At 44.6% G+C, this 22,243-nt stretch overlaps 1 protein-coding gene across 1 annotated transcript in view; it reads left to right on the forward strand.

The window, feature by feature from the left end:
* Positions 1-5,577, forward strand: part of LOC126037312 (electroneutral sodium bicarbonate exchanger 1-like) — a 29,899-nt gene extending 24,322 nt beyond the window's left edge. Inside the window, exon 5 of the mRNA XM_049797629.1 lies at positions 5,574-5,577. Coding sequence (XP_049653586.1) covers positions 5,574-5,577 — 4 coding nt within the window. The remainder of the gene's footprint in view (positions 1-5,573) is intronic.
* Positions 5,578-22,243: the final 16,666 nt, after the last annotated feature.

Consider the following 22,243-nt stretch of genomic DNA (forward strand, 5'->3'; position numbering starts at 1 on the left):
TTCTTGTTAAAGATGTGCAAATATGCTTACCATTTAAGCTCCGTATACATCTTATATCCAGGCTTCTGAGACACGAGTTGTCTCTGAGATCAAGATTATCAGCAACAATTGGCACAGACAGTCTTGCAAACACGAGATCAATCTTAAGAGGCAAAAAGTGCCAACCGTTAGAATGCCCCGCAGTTTGCAAACAGCACACTGGTGGGGGACAGTTACTCAAGTCTAAAAAGAGTGGTTAACATCTGTATTTAGAATTATGTGACTATAGATACATCTCCCAAGAGATTTACTTGCCAGAAGACTCAATACAATTTCTAGAAGTTCCCAATTTTATTTACAAAGCCTTCACTGCATCACCCCTTTCTTTTTAAGCTAGGGAAAGGAAGAGGGCATTTTAAGTTGGAAAAGATTACTCTAGACTTAGAGTTTCAGTTAAAAGGGAACTTAAAATTATTCACAGAATTAAGACTTAAGTTCAGTCACCTCAACTATACTTCAGCAAAGGAGAGAGCATTTCCTTTATGCAGTAAGCCCTTTTGATCCTGAAGTATCTGCTTTTTAGTACAGTCTGAGGCAAGAAGATTATCCTGTGAAAGTCTGTACCAGATGAAGGCCACAAAAAGGTCACTGAATAAATCTCTTTGTGATAGTGATACCAAGCAGTAACTTGCTTAGGGACTACAGCAGGCAGGTCTTGATTCATTGTATAGGATGTATTCAAGATAGCTGGATTCCTGCAGCTGACAGACCCAGGCGGGAGTCAAATGAGTACTTTCACTTTCCATTTTCCAGATTGTTTGTCCCATGACCACTTCATTTTGGATGTGCAGCAAAACATTTAGTCTGCTCACACGATTCGTACAGTGAACTACACTGTACACATCCCTCTGTAGATACCTAGCTTGGCAGAGCTAAGAAGACTGAGCAAGGACACCGCCTCTGCTCCCACTCTGCATGATCCTAGGGATAAATGCTATTCAAGCAGGCTACCCTGGTCTACAGCACAGGCCTAGAAAAAGATGTCCCTGATGCTCCCATGCCTGCTAGGCTCCCTAGGGGCTTATTTTCCTATAAGCTCCCATTCTACTGCAATGTCTTCTCCTGGGATACTTTGCGGTCCAAAATAGCACAGTCACAGCTCCCTGGAAAAGTTATCCTATTCCAAAGCAAGAAAAAATTTACTCACTTAAAAAAAACCAAAAAATGCTTACCTCAATGCCATCAAACTCAAACTTGACAACTGGTACATATGCGTCTTCAACTGCCTGGAAAGGAGAGGATAACTGTGTAAGAAAACATGGCTTGCTACTTTAATGTTTCTCCTGAACTACGATCAAATGCAGAATTTACACTGCTAACTACTCAGTATAAAGACTGAGTTGCTTCCAAACCAGAAGAATTGTTCATAAGCTGCAAGCGGTATAGCACTAAGACGGTATAATACTAGCTTTAACAAGTTATTTAGCCAAGAGATCCGGAGGCTGATCACGTATTGTAATGAACAAACAGTGCACAATGAGCCATCAGTATCAGAGGTTGTAAGGTACTTACCTTGGTGGTGAGGAAGAAAAGCAAGACATTTCTGTAGCTATCTTACTCCTGGTTAACATCCAGAGAAATCGAGAACATTCTGTCCGCGTTTGACAGCGCGCACTAGCCTCCTGTATTTTTATTTTCTACCATGCCTGAGATGCTATCAGCTACCTTATGGGACAGTTTTCAATTTTGTAGCCCACTCGTCAGAACTGTGCCACAGCCCACTGACCCTGTCTTCGGTCACCTAAACAAAGGCTCATTAGCTATGCACGTGAAGTCTTTCAAAATGTCTGCACAAGGAAGACCAGCCTGAGAGAAACACTTCTCAGGAGTTCGGTTCTATATGCAAAGTACACAGCATATGCACCGGAGGGTCATTTTACAAGGCAGTTTTGTACATTCACAGCACAGCTCCTATTGACTTTATGCAAAGCTGACTGTGCATCTCTTCTACAAAGTCTCGGGCTGAGTAGCCAGAGAAGAACAGGACCAGAGAAGAATGAATTAGAGGTCCTAAAGTACACCCAAGGAACACCATGGCAAAGGTACTGACAGAAACCTTTCCACATCACATTCAACTTCCTTAGCTCTCAGGCTGCCCCTTCCTCTACCTGCATGCAGTTACTTTCTTGCCAAGCCCCTTACTACAGCTAGGATGAAAGCAAGGCTCCTAGGCACAACCTTGCTTTTTGATACTATAGCCCACTCATTCCCAAACCATGGGTAGGGGAGAAGTGAACCACAGAGATTCGGATCGGACATACAGTCACTGGGGAAGGGAACCAAAAGCTTGACTTCCACACTTTCATGCTGCGTAGACAGTATTTTAGAAGGGGCTCAGAAACAAGGCCCTTTTTAATTTTGGTTTGTAAGACAATCACTACCAATAGGAGTCTTTAACAGGAATATTCTTATTGTCAGAGTTGCACAATCTATCAAGGAGAGAGCTTGCTTACTCTTAGGTTTTTTATTTCCTCCTGACGTTTCAGTTTTTCAAAGAACGACTGAAAGAAATCCGATCTTTCTACATGTCTAGGAGCAACACAAGCCACGTCTATGTCAGCACCTGCAAAGAGATGCCATTTGTTCTGTTACTGTTGGAAGACACTTTCAAACATTACAACTATGACCAGACACCAAAAGTTTACCTTTAGTGTGTACTCCAAGCCTGTAAGAACCAAATGTAAATATTTTGCCACCAACATTTGCTACTACTGAAGGGGGAAGATTCTGTGGGTAGAAGAGAAAGAGTTTTCTGGAGAACAGAAGATACACGTTGACCTACGTGCAAGTTTAACTAGCATAGAAGTTACTTAGAAAGACTACAGCAGCCTCCATAAACAATGTCTTCTCCCTCCCATACTGAGTTGTTAGTCTAATAGACTGATTCTGTTTTTCTGAAGGGAGTCCTGGCAACTCACAAACAACAACAACAACAAAAAAGGTAGGTAATGTAGCAGTCGCTTCATCAGTTTAAACAAAGACCTATTATCAGTCTTCCCTGCAGCAGACCCACATAAATGAACACCATCTAAGAGCCATACCAAAGGCAAGTCTAGAGTAATAATTTCAAACTAGATTGAGTGCTGTAGGCTGTCTGGGGCAAGTTTACTGCCCTGTTACCATCTGTCTCCCCCCACAATGTCTTGTTTCAGCTTTGTTAACCGCTACAAGTCAACTGACAGAGCCACTTCACAAACTTATTCAGTGCCCCAAGGACTTGAAGGTCTTCATCTAAAGGATCTTTTATACATTATTTCAATGGCTCTTACTACAGATCTCCTTGATACTTAAGAAGGAAGTTAAATGTTGAACTTTAGCATAAATCCTAGTAGTATCGCCTTTGAAAGAAACTAAAAGGCTTCAGCTGTTTTGATAAGAACCTATCAAAAAACCTTACCTGGCTCTCACCAAGTTCTGAAATCCATTCTTTGACCAAGTTATTCAGTCTGCCAAGAACGACCAGCCTGTAAAGAAAACTCATGTTAAGTTTGCCCTAAAAAAACCCCAGGACATTAACAAATTTTACAGTCTTGTTATACCTGTGATTCAGTTCTTCCTCCTCTTCAAATACCCCCAATGCTTTCATCGCTTCAAGCAGCTTCTGAGTATGAATGGAATCTCTATCCGCAGGAGGAGCCAAGCTAATTGCAGAAGTCATTCCATAGTGCCTTGGAGGCTGGTTCTGCAGCCTAGGAGTACTGGGGGAGAAAATAAAATACCGAAGACTCCACAAAAGAGAAAAACAAAACCCAACAAAACAACAACCACCACCTTACTGCAAAACACCCTTCCACTTACAGGTTTCCAAATCAGCTTCTGCCCTTTTGCCCAGCATTAATATAAATGAGGGAAGAAAGATCCTGCTTATGGTTTTTAGATAACTTGACCTAACTTAGAAGCAACTTCTTTAAAAATCACTTGTGGATATAAGAAAAGATCCAAGTTGCTACTATCTGAAGACAGCTTATTTGCATTGCGCTAGACAGTTGGAACTGATCGCCAGGAAATGAAAAGGTTTGAAATCCACTAAGGGCGACACTATGTACAGCACAAGTTTTTTTGGACCCATTTCAGTTTCACAGCACTTTTGACTTAAGGTTATTCCCATCAGCTTCCCGATCACATTAAACAAGACAATTTAACACTGGCTTCTTTTAGTTCAATGTATTGGCTGTGCTTCTACTGATTCTGAAAGGACATTAGAGTTGATTGCAGAGCAGGGACAAAGTGGTCTGTTAAACAGAGTTGTTGCAGTAAATTCAGCATTACCTTGGTTTTGTCTATGGAAGAGGATGAAGGAAAACATCAACCAATCTGCAGCTAACGTTGCTAGCAGAGCCTTGTGCTCTTAACACAGCGTTCCACTTTTATAGCTCAGAGGCTTAGCTCTACATACATCTGGTTTAATCTAAATCCAAGAGATGTACATCAGCACGCAGAGCAGCACAAGTTAAGCTCTGCTTGTAGAAGGTGCTCAAATCTGCTTTCGCTAGCTCACTGCCCAGTCAGGCAGAGCATTACCAGCTGAAACCAGGAGAGAGAAAGGAGGGGCACCGGAGGTAAGAACTGTACTTAATGGATCAAGGGTCTCTACAGAAACACTAGTAGCAAAAGGGGGACACCCATTAAAAAGGTCTCTACAACTCATCATGCTTGTCAAAGAGTCCATATCCAGACCCTAAGGCTACAGGGATTAATGATGGCATTATTCAAACCGGCTATTTTCCTACTTCACAAATGGATGGCTTCAAATCTGAGCTGGGTTAGTCAAGAGACGCTTAGAACTATTTAAGGTATCTGACCCACTTTGGCTGGAATGGGATGAGGAAATGCTCAAAGGACAGCCTCAACACTTGATTTTAAAAAGATAGCTTATTACAACTCCTGATTTCTAATTGTTGCCTTTACTCTGCCACTGAGGGAAGATGGATTTCTCTCTCGCAGAGTAGCTTTGTCCAACTACAGACGTAGCTTTTAGTCACCTAGTGGGCTCCCCCACCCCCCTTCTCTATGAGCTCATTTTTCAAACTTTTTTTTCTAGGCGTTTTCCAAAAAGCTGGCGGGGGTGGGGGGGTGGTATTAGGACTGTAGTCCTATGAACTACTCTCCCCAGTCAGAACGGCTGTTTACTTTCAAGTGTAACTAGGCCCTGACCTAATTTGCCTTGCCTTCTTTATAGGCATGTCAACTTCCACTTCATAAGTCAAAATATTCCTAATAAGTATTTTCCTTCTTATGATACCATTTTCATAACAAATACAGAAGGAAAGCCAATGAAGCAGGAGTGTGGTGGCAAGCACTTCTTGTTCTGAACTGAAGCCTTTTTCTCCCTGCTCTCTGTTCATTTGAGACTACACTCATTTCTTGACCCTCCTACTTGCCTTCCACATCCTCACCCCCAACACTTCCCTCAGTCTGCTCTCCTCAGACTCAGCTTTGCGACTGTGGATGGAGGCTGCCCAGGCTTAAAAGAGACTCCCATCTCGCATGTGCCCACACTTCTTCACGCTTCTGATCTGCAACGTACTGCACAGATAGTAACTCATCTTCTCCCAAACTTCTTTCATCTTCTTCCACGTACGCTTCCTACATCGTTGCCTCACCATGATGTATTTGGCCTGCTCTTGTCCCCGACTTGTTATTCTCCTGCTTACTTGATTGGAGATTTTAGACAATCTGTGGGATGGATCCTGGGGTTTGTTTTGATTTATCTTAAGATTTTATAAACACAGGGCACCCTTACAATCTACCTATCTAGAACACATATATACTAAAAGGAAGGACTGACCTGACCCTGCAGTCACAGATAAAACAGACTCCTCTCTCGCCAACTGAGAGAAAGCAGCTTGGCTATTTGGGCTGACTACATTGAAGACATTCAAAATGGTCATAACAGAGCAGTGTTGACTTTTCCAAGAATTTGCTCAATCAGCATCAACTAAGTTGTTAGAAAAAAAGAATGTGGAGGCTGACTCCTACTGGGAAATCAATTTCTACAGTCCTGTTCAGCCAGGAACCAAAAGGGTGCCTTTCCACTTGATCCTTTAACTGTATTTAATTTTGATAGGTAATTCTGGTTTCCTCAAAAAAGACTTCCTTTGTCAGAGTCCTCTTCTCAATCAGGTGCTGGAGGTTTATTTTAAATAATTTCACTGCAAGCACAGATCCCCTTTGTTATAGCCAGTTCAAATTAGGCCATTGAAAAATTAACGACCACTTGTATTCTCCACAACTATCTGTGCATACGTACTTCACTATGAATCAGCCGTTGCAGAAGTCAAGTGCTACGGCCTCGTTTAACAGCTTACAAGTAGTAATACATTGAATTTCTATATAATACTTACAGTTCCCAGCCTGGTCTGCCACCTGCTGAGCCAATTGTACTGCCTCTCCCCGGATGACCTTTTGGAGTGGAGAGAGGAAAAAGCAAAAAATCCCATGCAGTTTATCTGAAGATAATGTTTTGAAAGGAATTCTAAAGTTACAGTTCCTTACCAGTGGTGGGTATTGACTGTCCTTGGGGGCCCAGACGACTTGCTAATGCTGCTTGTCTTCGCACAGGAAGCCGACAGCCCTTGTGAATAAACGCAGACAGTTGGAAAAGAAGCTCTACTACAATATAAGAATCACTGCATATGTTGAAATAAAGCTTACCTTCTCTTCCAACAAACTGCTGACTGACAGAGAGGAAGATGTAGATGGTTCAGCGGCACTCACCAGAACAGCGGGAGGTCTAACAGTCATGGGTGGTGGTGGAGGCGGTGGCGGCTGCTGCTGCTGCTGCTGTTGCTGCTGAATCTGCTGATGGAGCCTTTTTGTGTAGCTAGTTCCATTTTTGAAGTTGTTCACAGCCTAGAGGGAGAAAAGCATTTACAAGAAGCTACGATGGAACTTCAGCAGATATACGAACAGAAGCCTTCACAGAGGAAAATTACTCATGTATTCCGTAAATGCCATCAATCCTCAAAGAAACCAACATACAGATGTATGAACACGTCACATTGAACACTGATACTAATGACTGGTAGCTCAGAGGACCTGTATTTCAAGTACTTCAGCGTTAACGCCAAATGTGAAAGCGAGGCAATCGTGTTCAGTAAGAGCGGGACCCGAATTTGCCAGATCATCTCTAAAGAGTCGTAAGCTTCTGTGACAGCAGCAAACAGTGCATTTGAAAAGTCAATTTAGCCTTATCAAATTACGCCTTGCTTAAGGAGATGTAAATTAATATTTTCTTCCCTTTCCGCTTTTTACAAAGAGCCTTTTCTTACAAGCACTTTATGTAAAAGTCGTCATGTTACCTGGCGTATGCACTTGTTGGGAATTAAAGCATCAGGTGAAACATCTGTCTCCTGACACGTTGGGCATATATGTTCCTCAGATTCCAGTAATGCTGTTCTAATACCTGCATAGAATTAGAATAATCAAAACAGTATTTAGCCAAACTAAGGAAGTTTTAGGGGTTCTCACCAATCATAAAGACATGTCTATGATTAATAGGTGAATATAGTCTTGAACTGAGAGCATGAAGCTATAAATGTTCAATAGTGTAAAAAATTTCTAGTATGCAGCAAATAACTATACAGTTTTGTATTTCACCATTGGAACATCTGCAGATGTAGCATAGGCTGTGTCTTGATGTTGCAGCTAGTCTTTTTCCCCACTATCTAGTACAGCGAGAAGTCCCCAACCTCAAGGTTAATGAACAAAACATGTTTCAAAAAAACCTCATTAATAGGTTCAAAAAACCATTAGGAGGTTCGAGTTCTGAAGGTTTTAACCAACTCTCCCGTGGAGAAGAATGTGGATTAAATGGCTAACTATCCGTTTGTTGCAGACCACTCTAAGTCACCAGAGTCGGCTATATAATTTTGTATGAGACAAAGGGCTGTGGACCAACTAAAAGCATTCAGTGTCTAATACTGTAATCCCCTGCACAGTTAGCCACTCTCCTCATACTCGTCCTTCCGCTTGTAAAGAAGACTTAACTAGATACCTAAAAAGGGGAAAAGGCTTCCTGGCTTTTTTCGCCCTTGATACCAGAAGAGCCCTTTCCCGTCCAGGGTATACTTCAGCATAAAATAGAACTGGTAGCAAAGTAATTTTGTTCCCTCCTCTTTCTGCTTTCAGAAAATCAGATGTGATGTTTAGAATTAACAAACACGGGTGTAACACTTACATTTGTCACAATAACTGTTGCCACAGCAGGGAATAACAGCTGCATCAGTCATTATGTCCTTACAGATGAGACATGACAACTCATCTGGAACGGGAGCATCTGAGGTGGAGGAAGAGGAGGAGGAGGAGGAGGAGGAGGAAGAAGAAGACGGCTCCTCTGGTAAAAAGGGAGGCTTCTCCATCCTTCCTCTAGCATAAGCTTCCCTGGAGGAGGGGTGGGGAAGGAAAAAGAAACGAGTTAAAGATGGGTAGAGGAAAACTTTTCCAAGCTTTGCATTTTCTCAAAGCAAGAGAAGAGATGGAATTCTTCTCGCTCCACATGAGCCTCCTAAAAGGTAGGCGCTTAGTTTAAACTACTTTTCTATAGCCACAACACTAGAAGAGGGAGGGAGGAACAATCTTCCTTCTGCAGAACTCTCCCATTCATTGGAGCAACTAAGAAAGAAGCTCAGACTAGAAAATTAATCTTTTCACAGCTAGAAAGCAGGTGAAATGAATCCCACCTCTCCTTTGCCAGAGGATACATGTAAATTGCAGGCTCAGCATAACGTTAGTCTCCGAGCAATTACATTTTATAAAAGCAAGAAGTCGATGTTACAGCTTCTACAAAAGGAGATCCAGGACGGAAAACCAGAAGTGCTACCACGGTCATTTTAAAAGAGCCACTCCTGTCAGCACACGGCAGTATTTTCTCACTGTATAGCAACAGGAAAACTTCAGCCTGTTTCACACATGGGATTTCAGAAAAGTCAGAGGGGGAGGAAATCTCAGTCCAACAGCCATCTGTTAGACTTGGCAAGAAGCCTTTGAAACATAAAACAGAAGCAAAATGAGCTTTCAGTGACTACGGTTAAATGGCATCAATACTCAACCAGGGACTTAGTGCAATTAAAACACGCAAATATTCAATAGATGGGGCAGAGAGAAATGTCTTGGTTTTGTACAAAATAATAAAAACTGTGAACTGCCATTAAGAAGAGTGGAAAACAGAAACATTTCCACTAATACTGAAAGATATAAAAACATGCACGAGTGTTCACCCAGAAAGACCTATGGATATATTGAATGTCTACGACCTAGGAAAAAGAAAATTTCACACTTCTAATTCCAGCTTCCCCTGGAATTTTGAAGGCCTTTGCAACATTGCCATACAACCTCTGCATTTCACCCCAACAGAAACAATTCTTAATATGAGGATTCATGTATTTGTTACGTAACTGCCAAGGCAAAACAATTAAAAACTAAGTAACACCACAAGTCCCCCACAATCTTACCCCATTTGTCGGGCAGTTCTTTATGTAGTGGCCACGTTTTCCGCAGTGAAAGCAAGTAGATGATGGCGGAGCGGACCCAAGGGTTTCTTCAGGTAACTAAATGGTTTGGGAGAGAAAACCAAAGAGGTAGGCATGTGTCTCTCTCGTTAAAACAAACATCTCTGCAATTTTTCCACGATCTGCAAAGATCAGATGGGACACAATCAACACTTACTTGACTGGGTCGTATTCGCAGCAGGACCCTATCTTCAAAGCTTTTATTTCACCTTCTTCGGAAGCACTGGCGTCAGCCACACTGGCAGTCTGTTTAACAGGCAATTATTTGACACGCACATTAGAAACACATTTAAGCCCACACAGCCAAAGACAACACCGCTCACCCGACCCTGCAAAGAGCAGCACAACGCTAGCTGAGGTTGCATGAAAACAGGGGCTTGCATAAAATACAGCTGTCCTGAAGATGTTCTGGGGAGTCCTTACGTCATTACAGGGTGTATATGTGCCTGTTAACCTACTTGAAAAGAGCATTCTAGGGCACTCAAAACCTTAGGCTCTCTTTGGGCCTCACATAAAGACTGGTGTAACCAATCCAATTTTCTTCCAAGCAGGCTCTGGCCATGTCCACCAAAAATTACCCTGTCCAGTATTTTTAAGCTGCTTTTTAAGCTCCAGACTAGCTGAACGAGAAGACATCCACTGTACATTTAATTGAGAAAGATGTACGCAAGGATCATTATTTACATTTTTGCAGCATTAAAAGGACACACAGCTTAAAGAGTCGGGGAAGCTGTTTTTTGCTTGTGGAAATTCAGCTTCTAACACAGAAGCATCATTCAACCTTCAGGCGCACAATCTCTCTTACATCCTTCACAGAGCTGATGGGGATAGGCACACCTTGCATCCCTGAATACCTGGGTCTGGGAAAAGGCCTTGTCAGAGCATGCCTTCACAGCCTTAAAAAGGATGAGACATCCAGCAACCATCTTTACCATGTGTATTCTAAGATAAAAAGAAATACTGGCAACACTCTTTATCATGGGGACGAGGAATACAGCTGGAAAACTACTGTAAAAAAAAACATGGAACAGCAACACAGCATTCTGGCTGCAATGTGTGTTACTTCATGACAAATGACATGAAATAAAAACTGATGGTTGGTGGGACTTGTGCATTGTAACATGTAGCTGGGGTAGGTTCAGAATACTTTAACCAGGGAATCCAAAAGCTATTTGAAATGTTGGCATAAATAATTCAGATCGTAACTCAAGAGCAGAGCACAAAAAAATATCTCCTAAGGGAAGACGCATAACCGGCTCTTTCATACGCATGGTATCTCTTTCTGTGGAGGTGAAGCAGGCTGAAAACCACAGAAGACGGCCAGGAAGAGCAGAAAATTTGCTGCAGTAAATACACCAATTGCAAAGCACGTTCTAGCTTGACCTCACACCTATTTTAAAACAAATACTTAAGTGTGTCCAGCGTGTACAGCGTCGGTTTCTCTTTATTGGCTCATATTCCACACTGGATTAGCAGAGGAGAGAAAAAAACCTGCTTGAATATACAAAAATAAATTTTTTGCACTAATGATCACAGCTATTGCCATCTTCCATACCTGCCTCAGCTCTGACCTCTAAACCCCAGTGCCCTTCTTACACCAGGAACTCAGCCATCTTTTCCAGATGCAGGAGCACGTCCCCACAATCCCCAGGAGACCTGCATCTCTATCAAAAGGCACTTGGAGCTAAAAGATGAATTGGCTGGCACAGGTCTCACCCTGCCCAGCAGCCTGGAGATTTGGGTTCACAAATACAAAACACTTTAAAGCCAAAACACTCTCTCTAGCTGCTACTTTGCTTATTCTTGTTTGAAAGAAATACTTGTCAATTTGAGCATCTTTTCCACATCAATTCAAGCAGATTTGTTTACATTCAAACTTTAAATCAAAAATGTATAAAAACCCAAACTAAAAAAATTGCACCGTGCTCTTCATTTTTACCTAACTTTTTAAGCATCTTTTGCTCAAAATACTTCTGTTTTCATTATAATCCAGTACTATTTCTCGGGAGTTATAGAGCACTTTTTTCACTTGAGTGCAATTTAGTTAGCTTATCTCCTAAAAGTACTTCATTCCTGATGACCTAACAAGACTCACAGTGCAAAATGAGATGCAGCATCTCCCTGGGCAATGCTACGCGCCTTGGGCAGTGGTCCTCCGAAACAGGACAAACAGAGAGTGCCTAAGCTTATCAGGGATGAAGCAAAGAGGAAAAGGCATCTAATTAGACCTACTCAAAGATCCAAGCACGATCTTCAAACACAAACTTTCTTCCGCAACCAAATGTCTAAGACTGACTTTCCTTTCTGTTAAAATCAATCTATCAATCAATGAGAGACTGTACTTGGCTTCAGTAAGGGCTAACAGCAGAGTTGCCAGAGACCTGATGAGGAACACAGGAGACTGGGGTGTGATTCATCTGACTAAACGTGGATGTCTCTAATGTAGACGCCCACGGCCGAGCCAAACTTGGTCCCATTTTTAGGCAACACAGAGTTAAGTCCATGTAACCAGTGCTTCAAGGGACCGTTTATCTTATCCTAAATAAACATTTATATATTTGGTCAGAAAGACCGCCCATTAGATTCACTGATTTTATTCACTACGTCTCCTTTAAAATAAAACAGGACCTCATGCCAGTCGTGCAGGCAGAGATGATTGCAACTGCGTTACAGATACACTGTTGAGGTCAGACAAATCACAGTCCACCTCTGCTCCATCCAGGTTGGCTCAAGACCGGGAATTCACATCTCCCTCACCTCCAAAACGGCTCCCGTAACCCCCAGAAGAAGGGAAACGGCAGAGTCGCCTGGTAAAGCTCTTCCTATGAGCAATGACACCAGTCGCTGGACCAGAGACAGAGAGCCAGTCCCCACCCACAGCCCACAGCTCCTGAAGGTCACCTAAGGAGATCTGCAGATTCCAACTTTACCTCTTCTCAAGCCCAAACGCCGAGGGATTTATGCCAGAGAGAGGAGCTCCAACGGGATCTTCTGGCTGCGCTGGGTCCGTTGACCCAACTGGGAGGGACCATTCAAAAACTGCCACAGGGACCCCAACATTCTGAAGCATGCGGGGGGGGCTGGGCTATGCAAATGACGGAACCCCCAACAGCTGCTTCCACCCCACTGCCACCCACCTCACAGCACCGACTGCTACAACACACCAAACCTTCGTGGGGTGATGCCCCTCCACGCTCAACTCCAGGACGCAAGCTTTGAGGGTGGCATGGGCTTGAGATGGCATCCTTGCTCCTGGAGGGCGAGATGGGCATGTTCACCCCCCTCCGAAAGAGGGAAAAATAACATCAGAAACTCTCAACCGGACACAACAATAGCTTGAACTCATTGAAACCCGACACAGAAGATGTCTCCATGAACTTCTCCTCCTACTTTTTAACAACCAAAACACATTACTATGCTTTAGTGGTACGCTTCAGTCAACCATGATTAATTGCAAGAAATCACACGAGATCATCTGAACGCCACTGTGAAGGCTGTTTAATGTTTAAGCAAGCTGGGAAGAGATTTTGTCAGCCAGGAGTCCATCAGTTAGCACTTGCATCTTCAAGGGAACCAATTTTTGTAATACAAAACGGGTATTTTTATTCCTAAACCCATTTACTCTCAGCAGGGGAAGGTAATTCACTGTATACTAGCACTGAGCTGTTCACACACACTTCCCCAATTTTAAAAAAAACAAACAACCCAACAAGTTGCACTAAGCAGTATTTCAGATGGAAGGCAAATGTAGGTAATCCTTCCTGAAATAGAGGCAGCTCAAAGCAATTGTCCTCCTGTCCCACAGGGAGCATCCCAATAGAAGACTGAACGCTTTAGGACTGAAGGCCACTTTTTAGAGTACACAGCTTCGTTTATAAGGCCCAAGTACACATTTTTCTGTCCCAAAGCCTTGTTTTGACTGTCCAAATACTCCTTTTCACGTCCCAACCCTTCTTTTTTGTGAACAAATCCTCATTTTGATGGTCCAAAGCTTTATTTATAAACTCCAGAGCCCCATTTCAGGCTCCGCAACCTTGTTTCTAAACTCAAATTTTGAGGCTCCGAACCTCAGTTTTAGGGCCCAATGCCTCATTTTCGGGGTCCAAAGAATCGTTTCCACAATCCACCCCTTCATTTTTAGGGTCCTGAAGCCTCATTGCAGGGGCCCAAATACCCATTTGTAAGGCCCAAGCCTTCCTTTTACAGCACAAACCCCACCGTTAGAGCCCCAAGCCTCATTCTTTACCTTCCAAAGCCTCCTCTTCAGGGAAGAGAGCCTCCTTTCCAGGGACCATAGGCTCATTTTTAGGATCCAGTCTGCAACTAGGGAGAGCCCAAGGCCTCATTTTGAGGGTCCAAATATTCAATTGGAGGGCCCAAAGCCTCATTTTAGAGGCCAAGCTCCTCATCTGGGGTGCAAGGCATCTCTTGTTTAACGCACAACCCCTCATTTGGAGCTTCCAAAGACCCATTTCTAGGGCGCAAAGCCCTCGTTTTTGGTACTGAAGCATCCCTTGAAGGCACAAAACCTAATGCAGGGTTCAAAGCCTCAGTTTCATTTCCAAAGCCCCACTCTTAGGGCCCAAACCCTCCACTGGAGGGTCCAAAGGCCTCTTTTAACAGCTGAGGGCCTCCCCTGGAGTGACCCAAGCCCTCTCTTTGGGACCAAAGCCTCATGTCTTAGGGCCCTATCGACACCAATAGGTTCCCCTCCTTTGCAGAGCCCAAAGGGTCACATGTAGCATCTCCCCCACCATTTTTAGTGCCCAAAGCCTCATCTGGAGGGCCAAACTCCTCATTGTTCTGGTCCAAACCATTTGGCCTTTTATGACCCATAGCTGTTCTTTAGGGCCCGCAGTTTCACTTGGAGGGTTTAAACCCTCAGCTTTAAGGCACAAAGCCACGCTTTTAGGCTCCAAAGTTACACTTACAGGGCAGAAAGCCTCGTTTTCCCTTCCCAAAGTCTTAGTTTTGGCTTCCAGAGCCCCATTTCAGGCTCCAAACCCCCATTTTGAGGGTCCACGGGCTCCCTTGCAGTTGGCAAAGTCTCCTTTTTAGAGCCCAAGGCCACTTTTTTAGTTGCCGAACTCCCATTTTCAGTCTCCAAAGCCTCATTTTTAGGATCCAGCCAGTCGTTTTCAGGGTCCAAGCCACATCCTGAGTTTCCAAACCCTCATTTTTATGCTCCAAACCCTTCTCTTAGGGCCCAAAGCCTCATTTTGAAGGCCAGTCCCTTGTTGCGACACAGACAGGACTGTCGGGGGATGCAACGGGTCTACAAAATGCCTGACAGTTCGAGAACAGCGCGACCTTGAGCAGCTTGTAGTGTATCCTTGAAAGTCTGGGAAGATCCGAGAAGAGCGGTACAAAAACAAGATAGCGATAAGAAGAACCGTTACTAACTAAACCAATCATCTACTAACACATACTCTGAAGTAGGGGATAAAAAGGTGTGTTAGAACAATAAAGGAGCCATTTTGCATGATCTGTTACTTGTCGTGTCCGTCTCTACCGCGACACAGGACTACCAACGGGCCTGGGTAGGAACCCCAAGGCCCATCAGGAGGTCGTGAGGGGACGAGAGAATAAACGCACAGAACAAGGCGCAGCCTTCAACAGCACCCACCTATGGGACTCACAGAAGGCATGAGTACAGCTTTACAGAGCTGGACCAGCCCCTCCAATAGCCCAGCCACAAAGCTTTCTAAACAAGGCAGAAACATTGACTCCTTTTCTCGTCCCTACTTAAGATTCCCTGTAGAACTGGGTCTTGGCCTGACCGAGGCTGTAGGAGGGAGGAAGACGAGGGAAAACTTTGCAGGGAAAACACCCAGACACAGTATGGCCTGGCATCAATAAATGTAGGCACAAGCAAGCCCTTGGGAGCAAACTCTTTATTCTCTGCCTGGGGGAGCTGCCTGGGGGCTCTGTGGCCCTGGAGCCGCACACCTCCTCAGGACATCCTCCACAAGGCTCCCAGCTACCGCCCTCTTCAACGACTCGGGCTGCACGGGCTCCTCCGGGAGAAGCTTTAAACGCACTGGTCTGTGCCGTGCTCCTGCCTGGGTAGGGCGCTTGGGACCCGCTGGAGGCATGGGCTCTCTTGGAAACTGGGGGCCCGTGGAGGGAAGGGTGTCTGCGGTGCTCCCTGGCCGGAGTATACGCAGAGTTTCCAGTGCAGGCACTGAAGACCTTGCTGTGGCTCCTTGCTGTGCTGAGCCCAACTGAGTTTTTAAGAGTAGAAAAAATCACTGCACCGGCCAGAAAGTGCCTGGAAACTTCATCCCTCTTCATTGCCCATTTCCCATGCGAGCTCCACAACCTGGGAGCAACGCAGCCAATAGAACCTTCGAGAAGCAGACTCACAGCCTGCTGCAGCTGGCCCTGCTCAAGCAGCCGAGGTGGGCTGGATGATCTCTAGAGGTCTCTTTCAGCATCCATTCTGTGCTGCTGTGACTCTGTCTCTATCATGGTTTAACCCCAGCCAGCAACTAAGCACCACCCAGCCGCTCACTCACTCCCCCCCCACCCAGTGGGATGGGGGAGAAAATCCGGAAAAAGAAGTAAAACTCGTGGGTTGAGATAAGCACGGTTTAATAGAACAGAAAGTAAGAAACTAATAATGATAATACTAATAAAATGACAACAGCAATAACAAAAGGATCGGAATGTACAAAATGATGCGCAGTGCAATCGCTCACCACCCACCATTCACACCCAGCTAGTCCCCGAGCAGCGATTCCCCCCCCCACTCCCCAGTTCCTATACTAGATGGGATGTCGCATGGTATGGAATACCCTGTTGGCCAGTTTGGGTCAGGTGCCCTGGCTGTGTCCTGTGCCAAGTTCTTGTGCCCCTCCAGCTTTCTCGCTGGCTGGGCATGAGAAGCTGAAAAATCCTTGACTTTATCTAAACACTCCTCGGCAACAACTGCAAACATCAGTGTTATCAAGGTTCTTTGCATACTGATCTCAAAACATAGCACTGTACCAGCTACTAGGAAGACAGTTAACTCTATCCAAGCTGAAACCAGGACACTTTTAACCACTTAACCTTCCGTGACAAATACCCCAAGAGCTCAAGAAGAAAGAGCAGAAAGACAGGAGACAGGTGAAAGCCTAGAGCGCCAGCTAGACGGAATGAAAGACCCTCTTCCTTCTCTAAAGCTTCAGCAAGGCTTCCTTCACCTGCTTGTCTTGGAGTCTTGGGTCGATCCCGGAGAAGAGAGATTCCTGCAAAAGAAAAGAATCATCTAGGGTAGCCTCATTGGTCAAGTCTGGGGCTGCTACCTGGGATCTCCGGTCCTTATAAGAAAAGGCCAAAAGACGCTAGGAGACGTCTGGAAGGAATCACAGGGGATCCCGGAGGGCACAGGTTCCTCCAAAAAAGAAAAAAACCTCAACGGTAGCTTCCTAGGAGGAGTCTGGGGCTTCAACCTGACCCCTTAGTAGGTAAAGCAGAGGACAGAAGACTGTGGGAGATGCCTGGGAGGAGTCTCAGGTGCCTGTCGGAGTTGAGAGATTTCTCTACAGGAGAACAAAAATGTCTCGAGCTACTTACTTGGAGGAGTCTGGGGCAGGTAGATGGGATCTCTGGTCCCGAACGCAGAGGTCAAAACATTATGGGATGATGCCTGGGAGGAGTCTTGGGTCGATCCCGGAGAAGAGAGCTTCCTGCAAAAGAGAAGAATCATCTAGGGTAGCCTCATTAGTCAAGTCTGGGGCTGCTACCTGGGATCTCCGGTCCTTATAAGAAAAGGCCAAAAGACGCTAGGAGACGTCTGCAAGGAATCACAGGGGATCCCAGAGGGCAGAGGCTCCTCGAAAACAAGAAAAAACGTCAACGGTAGCTTCCTTGGAGGAGTCTGGGGCTTCTACCTGACCCCTTAGGTAGGTAAAGCAGAGGACAGAAGACTGTGGGAGATGCCTGGGAGGAGTCTCAGGTGCCTGTCGGAGTTGAGAGATTTCTCTACAGGAGAACAAAAATGTCTTGAGCTACTTACTTGGAGGAGTCTGGGGCAGGTAGATGGGATCTCCGGTCCCGAACGCAGAGGTCAAAACGTTCTGGGATGACGCCTGGGAGGAGTCTTGGGTCGATCCCGGAGAAGAGAGCTTCCTGCAAAATAGAAGAATCATCTAGGGTAGCCTCGTTAGTCAAGTCTGGGGCTGCTACCTGGGATCTCCGGTCCTTATAAGAAAAGGCCAAAAGACGCTAGGAGACGTCTGGATGGAATCACAGGGGATCCCGGAGGGCACAGGTTCCTCCAAAAAAGAAAAAAACCTCAACGGTAGCTTCCTAGGAGGAGTCTGGGGCTTCAACCTGACCCCTTAGTAGGTAAAGCAGAGGACAGAAGACTGTGGGAGATGCCTGGGAGGAGTCTCAGGTGCCTGTCGGAGTTGAGAGATTTCTCTACAGGAGAACAAAAATGTCTCGAGCTACTTACTTGGAGGAGTCTGGGGCAGGTAGATGGGATCTCCGGTCCCGAACGCAGAGGTCAAAACGTTCTGGGATGACGCCTGGGAGGAGTCTTGGGTCGATCCCGGAGAAGAGAGCTTCCTGCAAAAGAAAAGAATCATCTAGGGTAGCCTCATTAGACAAGTCTGGGGCTGCTATCTGTGATCTCCGGTCCTTATAAGAAAAGGCCAAAAGACGCTAGGAGACGTCTGGAAGGAATCACAGGGGATCCCGGACGGCAGAGGTTCCTCCAAAAAAGAAAAAAACCTCAACGGTAGCTTCCTTGGAGGAGTCTGGGGCTTCTACCTGACCCCTTAGGTAGTTAAAGCAGAGGATAGAAGACTGTGGGAGATGCCTGGGAGGAGTCTCAGGTGCCTGTCGGAGTTGAGAGATTTCTCTACAGGAGAAGAAAAATGTCTTGAGCTACTTACTTGGAGGAGTCTGGAGCAGGTAGCTGGGATCTCCGGTCCCGAACGCAGAGGTCAAAACATTCTGGGATGACGCCTGGGAGGAGTCTTGGGTCGATCCCGGAGAAGAGAGCTTCCTGCAAAAGAGAAGAATCATCTAGGGTAGCATCATTAGACAAGTCTGGGGCTGCTACCTGGGATCTCCGGCCCTTATAAGAAAAGGCCAAAAGACGCTAGGAGACGTCTGCAAGGAATGACAGGGAATCCCGGAGGACAGAGGTTCCCGTGTCCCCAGCGCTGCGATAAACAAAGTGCCTGCTTCTTAACTTCACGTTGGCGTTAAGGAGTTTTATTCTGGATTTCGGTAACGGTTTTGGCGACCCAAATGGGACCTTGCGAGTGAGACTGGACGAGATGGCGTGTCGATCGAGCTCCGGCCGGCACCGAGGTATTCTCGGGGAGAACCGTCACCCTCGACACGCAAAGCTCCTCGCAGCGCTCCCTGGAAAAAAGCTAAGGCGCTGCTTCTTTGGAATTTGTTTGGAAAGCCTGCCCGTGAGGCGCGGCGAAAGCTTCCCAGGGTTGGGGCTTGGAGGGTAGCCGTCTGCAGTGGAAGCCTAGGCGTCTGCCCGTAAGTCATAAGCGAAAGCTATTGCTGGGTTGGACTTTGTGTATTATTTGGGACAGCTGTCGTTTGCATTTGTTTGGTATTTGGTATTTGAATGTATATAAGTATAATGGCATTAGCAAAATTGTTTAAGAATAAGAGTGCAGGAAATAGAACTGCTGATGAAAAGTTACCAGAAACATCACCGCTGGGATGTTTATTGGCACGTTGGGGTGAACTGCAGGAAAAATGGTAAACAAACAGAACTTTGAGTTACAATACTATATTGCAATTACTGTTGTTTTGTAGGAGAGAGAGTAAATGGAATAAAGTGCCATATGTAGATTTGTTCTTTTTAAGTGAACGTATCGGACGGGGACCGGAGGGGAGTCTCCCAGCAGAACCTCTGGTTACAGCTAAACTGGGAGAACAGAAAATTGAATTTGAGTTGACACTAGAGTCACCTTTTCAGTTTTAAATACCTCAGAGGGAGAGTTAAGTTTTGAAGAAATTGGTGGTGTTGGTGCAACAAGCGAACGAGAAACTAGACCCTTCTTTAAATCTTTAACAATGAAATTAGGAAAGCAATGGGTCACTCGGCAGTTTTTGTATGTGCCAAATTCTCCTAAACTCCTGTTAAGGAGAGGTCTATTTGAGAACTTAGAGGCAGAAATTAAATTTAAAAATGGAGAGCTTAAAATTTTAATTCCAGAAACTAAACGTATCGAAGCAGCGGCTTTGTTGTTAACAGGATGTTTACCGAAAGCAGAAGATTATACCGGTCCAAGTGTAATGCTGTCATTCCAGTCGTCTGGACTGGGAAGTTCCCGGTAAATCCAAAAAGCAGAACCTGTGAGAGTTGATTTAAAGCCAGGATCGAATCCGGTAAGAATGAAACAATACCCCCTAAAACCGGAAAGTCGGAAAGAGTTAGTAATGGTAATACAAAAATTTTTAAGATACAAATTGTTAATAGAATGTGAATCCAGATATAACACCCCGATCTTGCCTTTTAAAAGGCTGATGAAAAAGATGATAGATTAGTTCAAGACCTCCTCAGAGCAATAAATCAAATAGTACAAGGTATTCATCCGGTCATAGCAAATCCTTATACTTTGTTAACAACCCTAACGGAGAAATGAGAATGGTTCACAGTGTTGGACCGAAAAGATGCCTTTTTCTATATTCCCTTGGATCCCAATAGTCAAGAGGTTTTTGCTTTGGAATGGGAAAATCCTGAGACTGGGAGAAAAACACGATATACGTGGACAGTCTTCCCTCAAGGCTTTAAGAATAGTCTTACCATTTTTGGAAATCAATTGGCACGAGAATTAGAGATTTGGAAGAAAGAAAATAATCAAGAAATCTTGCTGAAATATATGGACGATCTGTTAATGGTAGCTGAGACGGAAGAACAATGCACAAAGTTAACTCTTAACTTTTTGAACTTTTTGGGAATCAGTAGATATCGAGTGTCAAAAGAAAAAAACCCAAATAACCCAGAAAGAAGAAACTTAAATTTGAGTTTTAAAATCCTAAAAGGACAGAGACAATTGGGAACTGAGAGAAAAGAGGCAATGTGTCGTCTCCCCGAACCTAAGACTAAAAAAATGAATGACAAGGATTTCCGGGAATGGTCGAGTGGTGTCACCTGTAGATTATAAATTGTGGCTTGCTGGCCTGACCTTTATAGGAGCAGCTCAAAACCTCAAACGACGGATTGGACCGATGCCGAGAAAGCTACCTTCCAAGAATTGAAACAGGCTGTAATAGGGGTGCCAGCCCTAGCGTCTGCCAGATCTCACAAGAGACACTTGAACTTTCTGCTCGTGAAAGAAGAGGTAGAGCTCTGGGTATCCTGGCCCAATATTTAGGGCCAAGTGGGCGAGCTGTGGCCTACTTCTCGAAGCGATTGGATAACGTGAGTCTGGGATGCTCTGGTCGTCCGAGAGCCGTTGCTGCAACTGTGCTACTGATCCAGGAAGCTCGTAAGTTCGCCTGAGGAGAAAGGATTACTGTACGTTTCCCATATGATAACTGTTGTGCTAAAACGGAAAGGGGGGCACTGGTTATCCCCTAGCAGAATGCTGAAATACCAAGTGGTGTTGTTGCTGGAACAAGATGATGTTTACCTAAAAACTACTACCGCCGTTAACCCTGTTGCGTTTTCAACAACTGACCGAGTTAAAGGAGAACTGGAACGTGACTGCTTGCAGGCAATCGAAAGAGTTTACTCCAGCTGACTGGATCTCTGAGATGTGCCACTAGAAGAAACAGATTGGGAACTATATGCCGACGGAAGCGGTTCCATCTGTGAAGGAAAACGTTTTATCGAGATAGACAATAACTACTGAGGAGGTACTTGCGTTGCCAACTTTGCCTTCGATGATCTCTGCCCAAAAGGCTGAATTGATAGCTCTTACTCGAGCTCTGGAACTAAGTCAAGGAAAGCGAGTCAACACTTGGACAGACTCAAAGTATGCTTTTGGAGTGGTACATGCGCATGGAGCGATACGGGGAGAAAGAGGACTGTTATCTGCACCAGGAACCGCCGTTCAGCACGCACAACAAATACTGAAATTGTTAGAAAGCATTCAAAAACCAACAGCAGTCACGATGATGCACTGTAAAGCACATCCGTTAGGTAAGACCGGTCCTAACGCAGGTAACCGACTGGCTGATAAAGCTGCTGAAGAGGCTGCAGAAAAAGGCATCCTAGCACTAGTTCCAGAGAAAGGTATAAAATTGCCTAAAGAAACTCCAAATTATAATGAAAAAGATGAAGAATTAATTATTAGATTGCAGGCTAACAAAATGAAACAGGATAGGCTGTAACACCGACAGGTCGAATAATAGTCCCACCCACAATAATAAGAGAAAATGCCCCATTGAACATCACAGAGTATACTGGGAAACAGAAAGCGAAATATGACAAAGATTGTTTAAACAATTATAAGTGGATGTGAAATGTATATGTAAAATTATCCCCGAACCAGTAATAAGATCATCTTTGGGATTATTAAATAAGGAAATTTTTTAGAAGAATATTAGCAAATTGATTTTATAGAATTGCCTTGAAAATAAGGATATGTCCTAGTTTTAGTTGATATCTTTACTGGGTGGCCCAAGGCTTTCCCTTGTCGCACCAACAAAGCAAGGGAAGTAGTCAAAGTCTTGCTCAAAGAGATAATACCAAAATATGGGGTGCCTGTAAGAATGTCATCTGA

The sequence above is a fragment of the Accipiter gentilis genome, unplaced genomic scaffold (genome assembly GCF_929443795.1).
Source record: "Accipiter gentilis unplaced genomic scaffold, bAccGen1.1, whole genome shotgun sequence".
NCBI lineage: Eukaryota > Metazoa > Chordata > Aves > Accipitriformes > Accipitridae > Astur > Astur gentilis.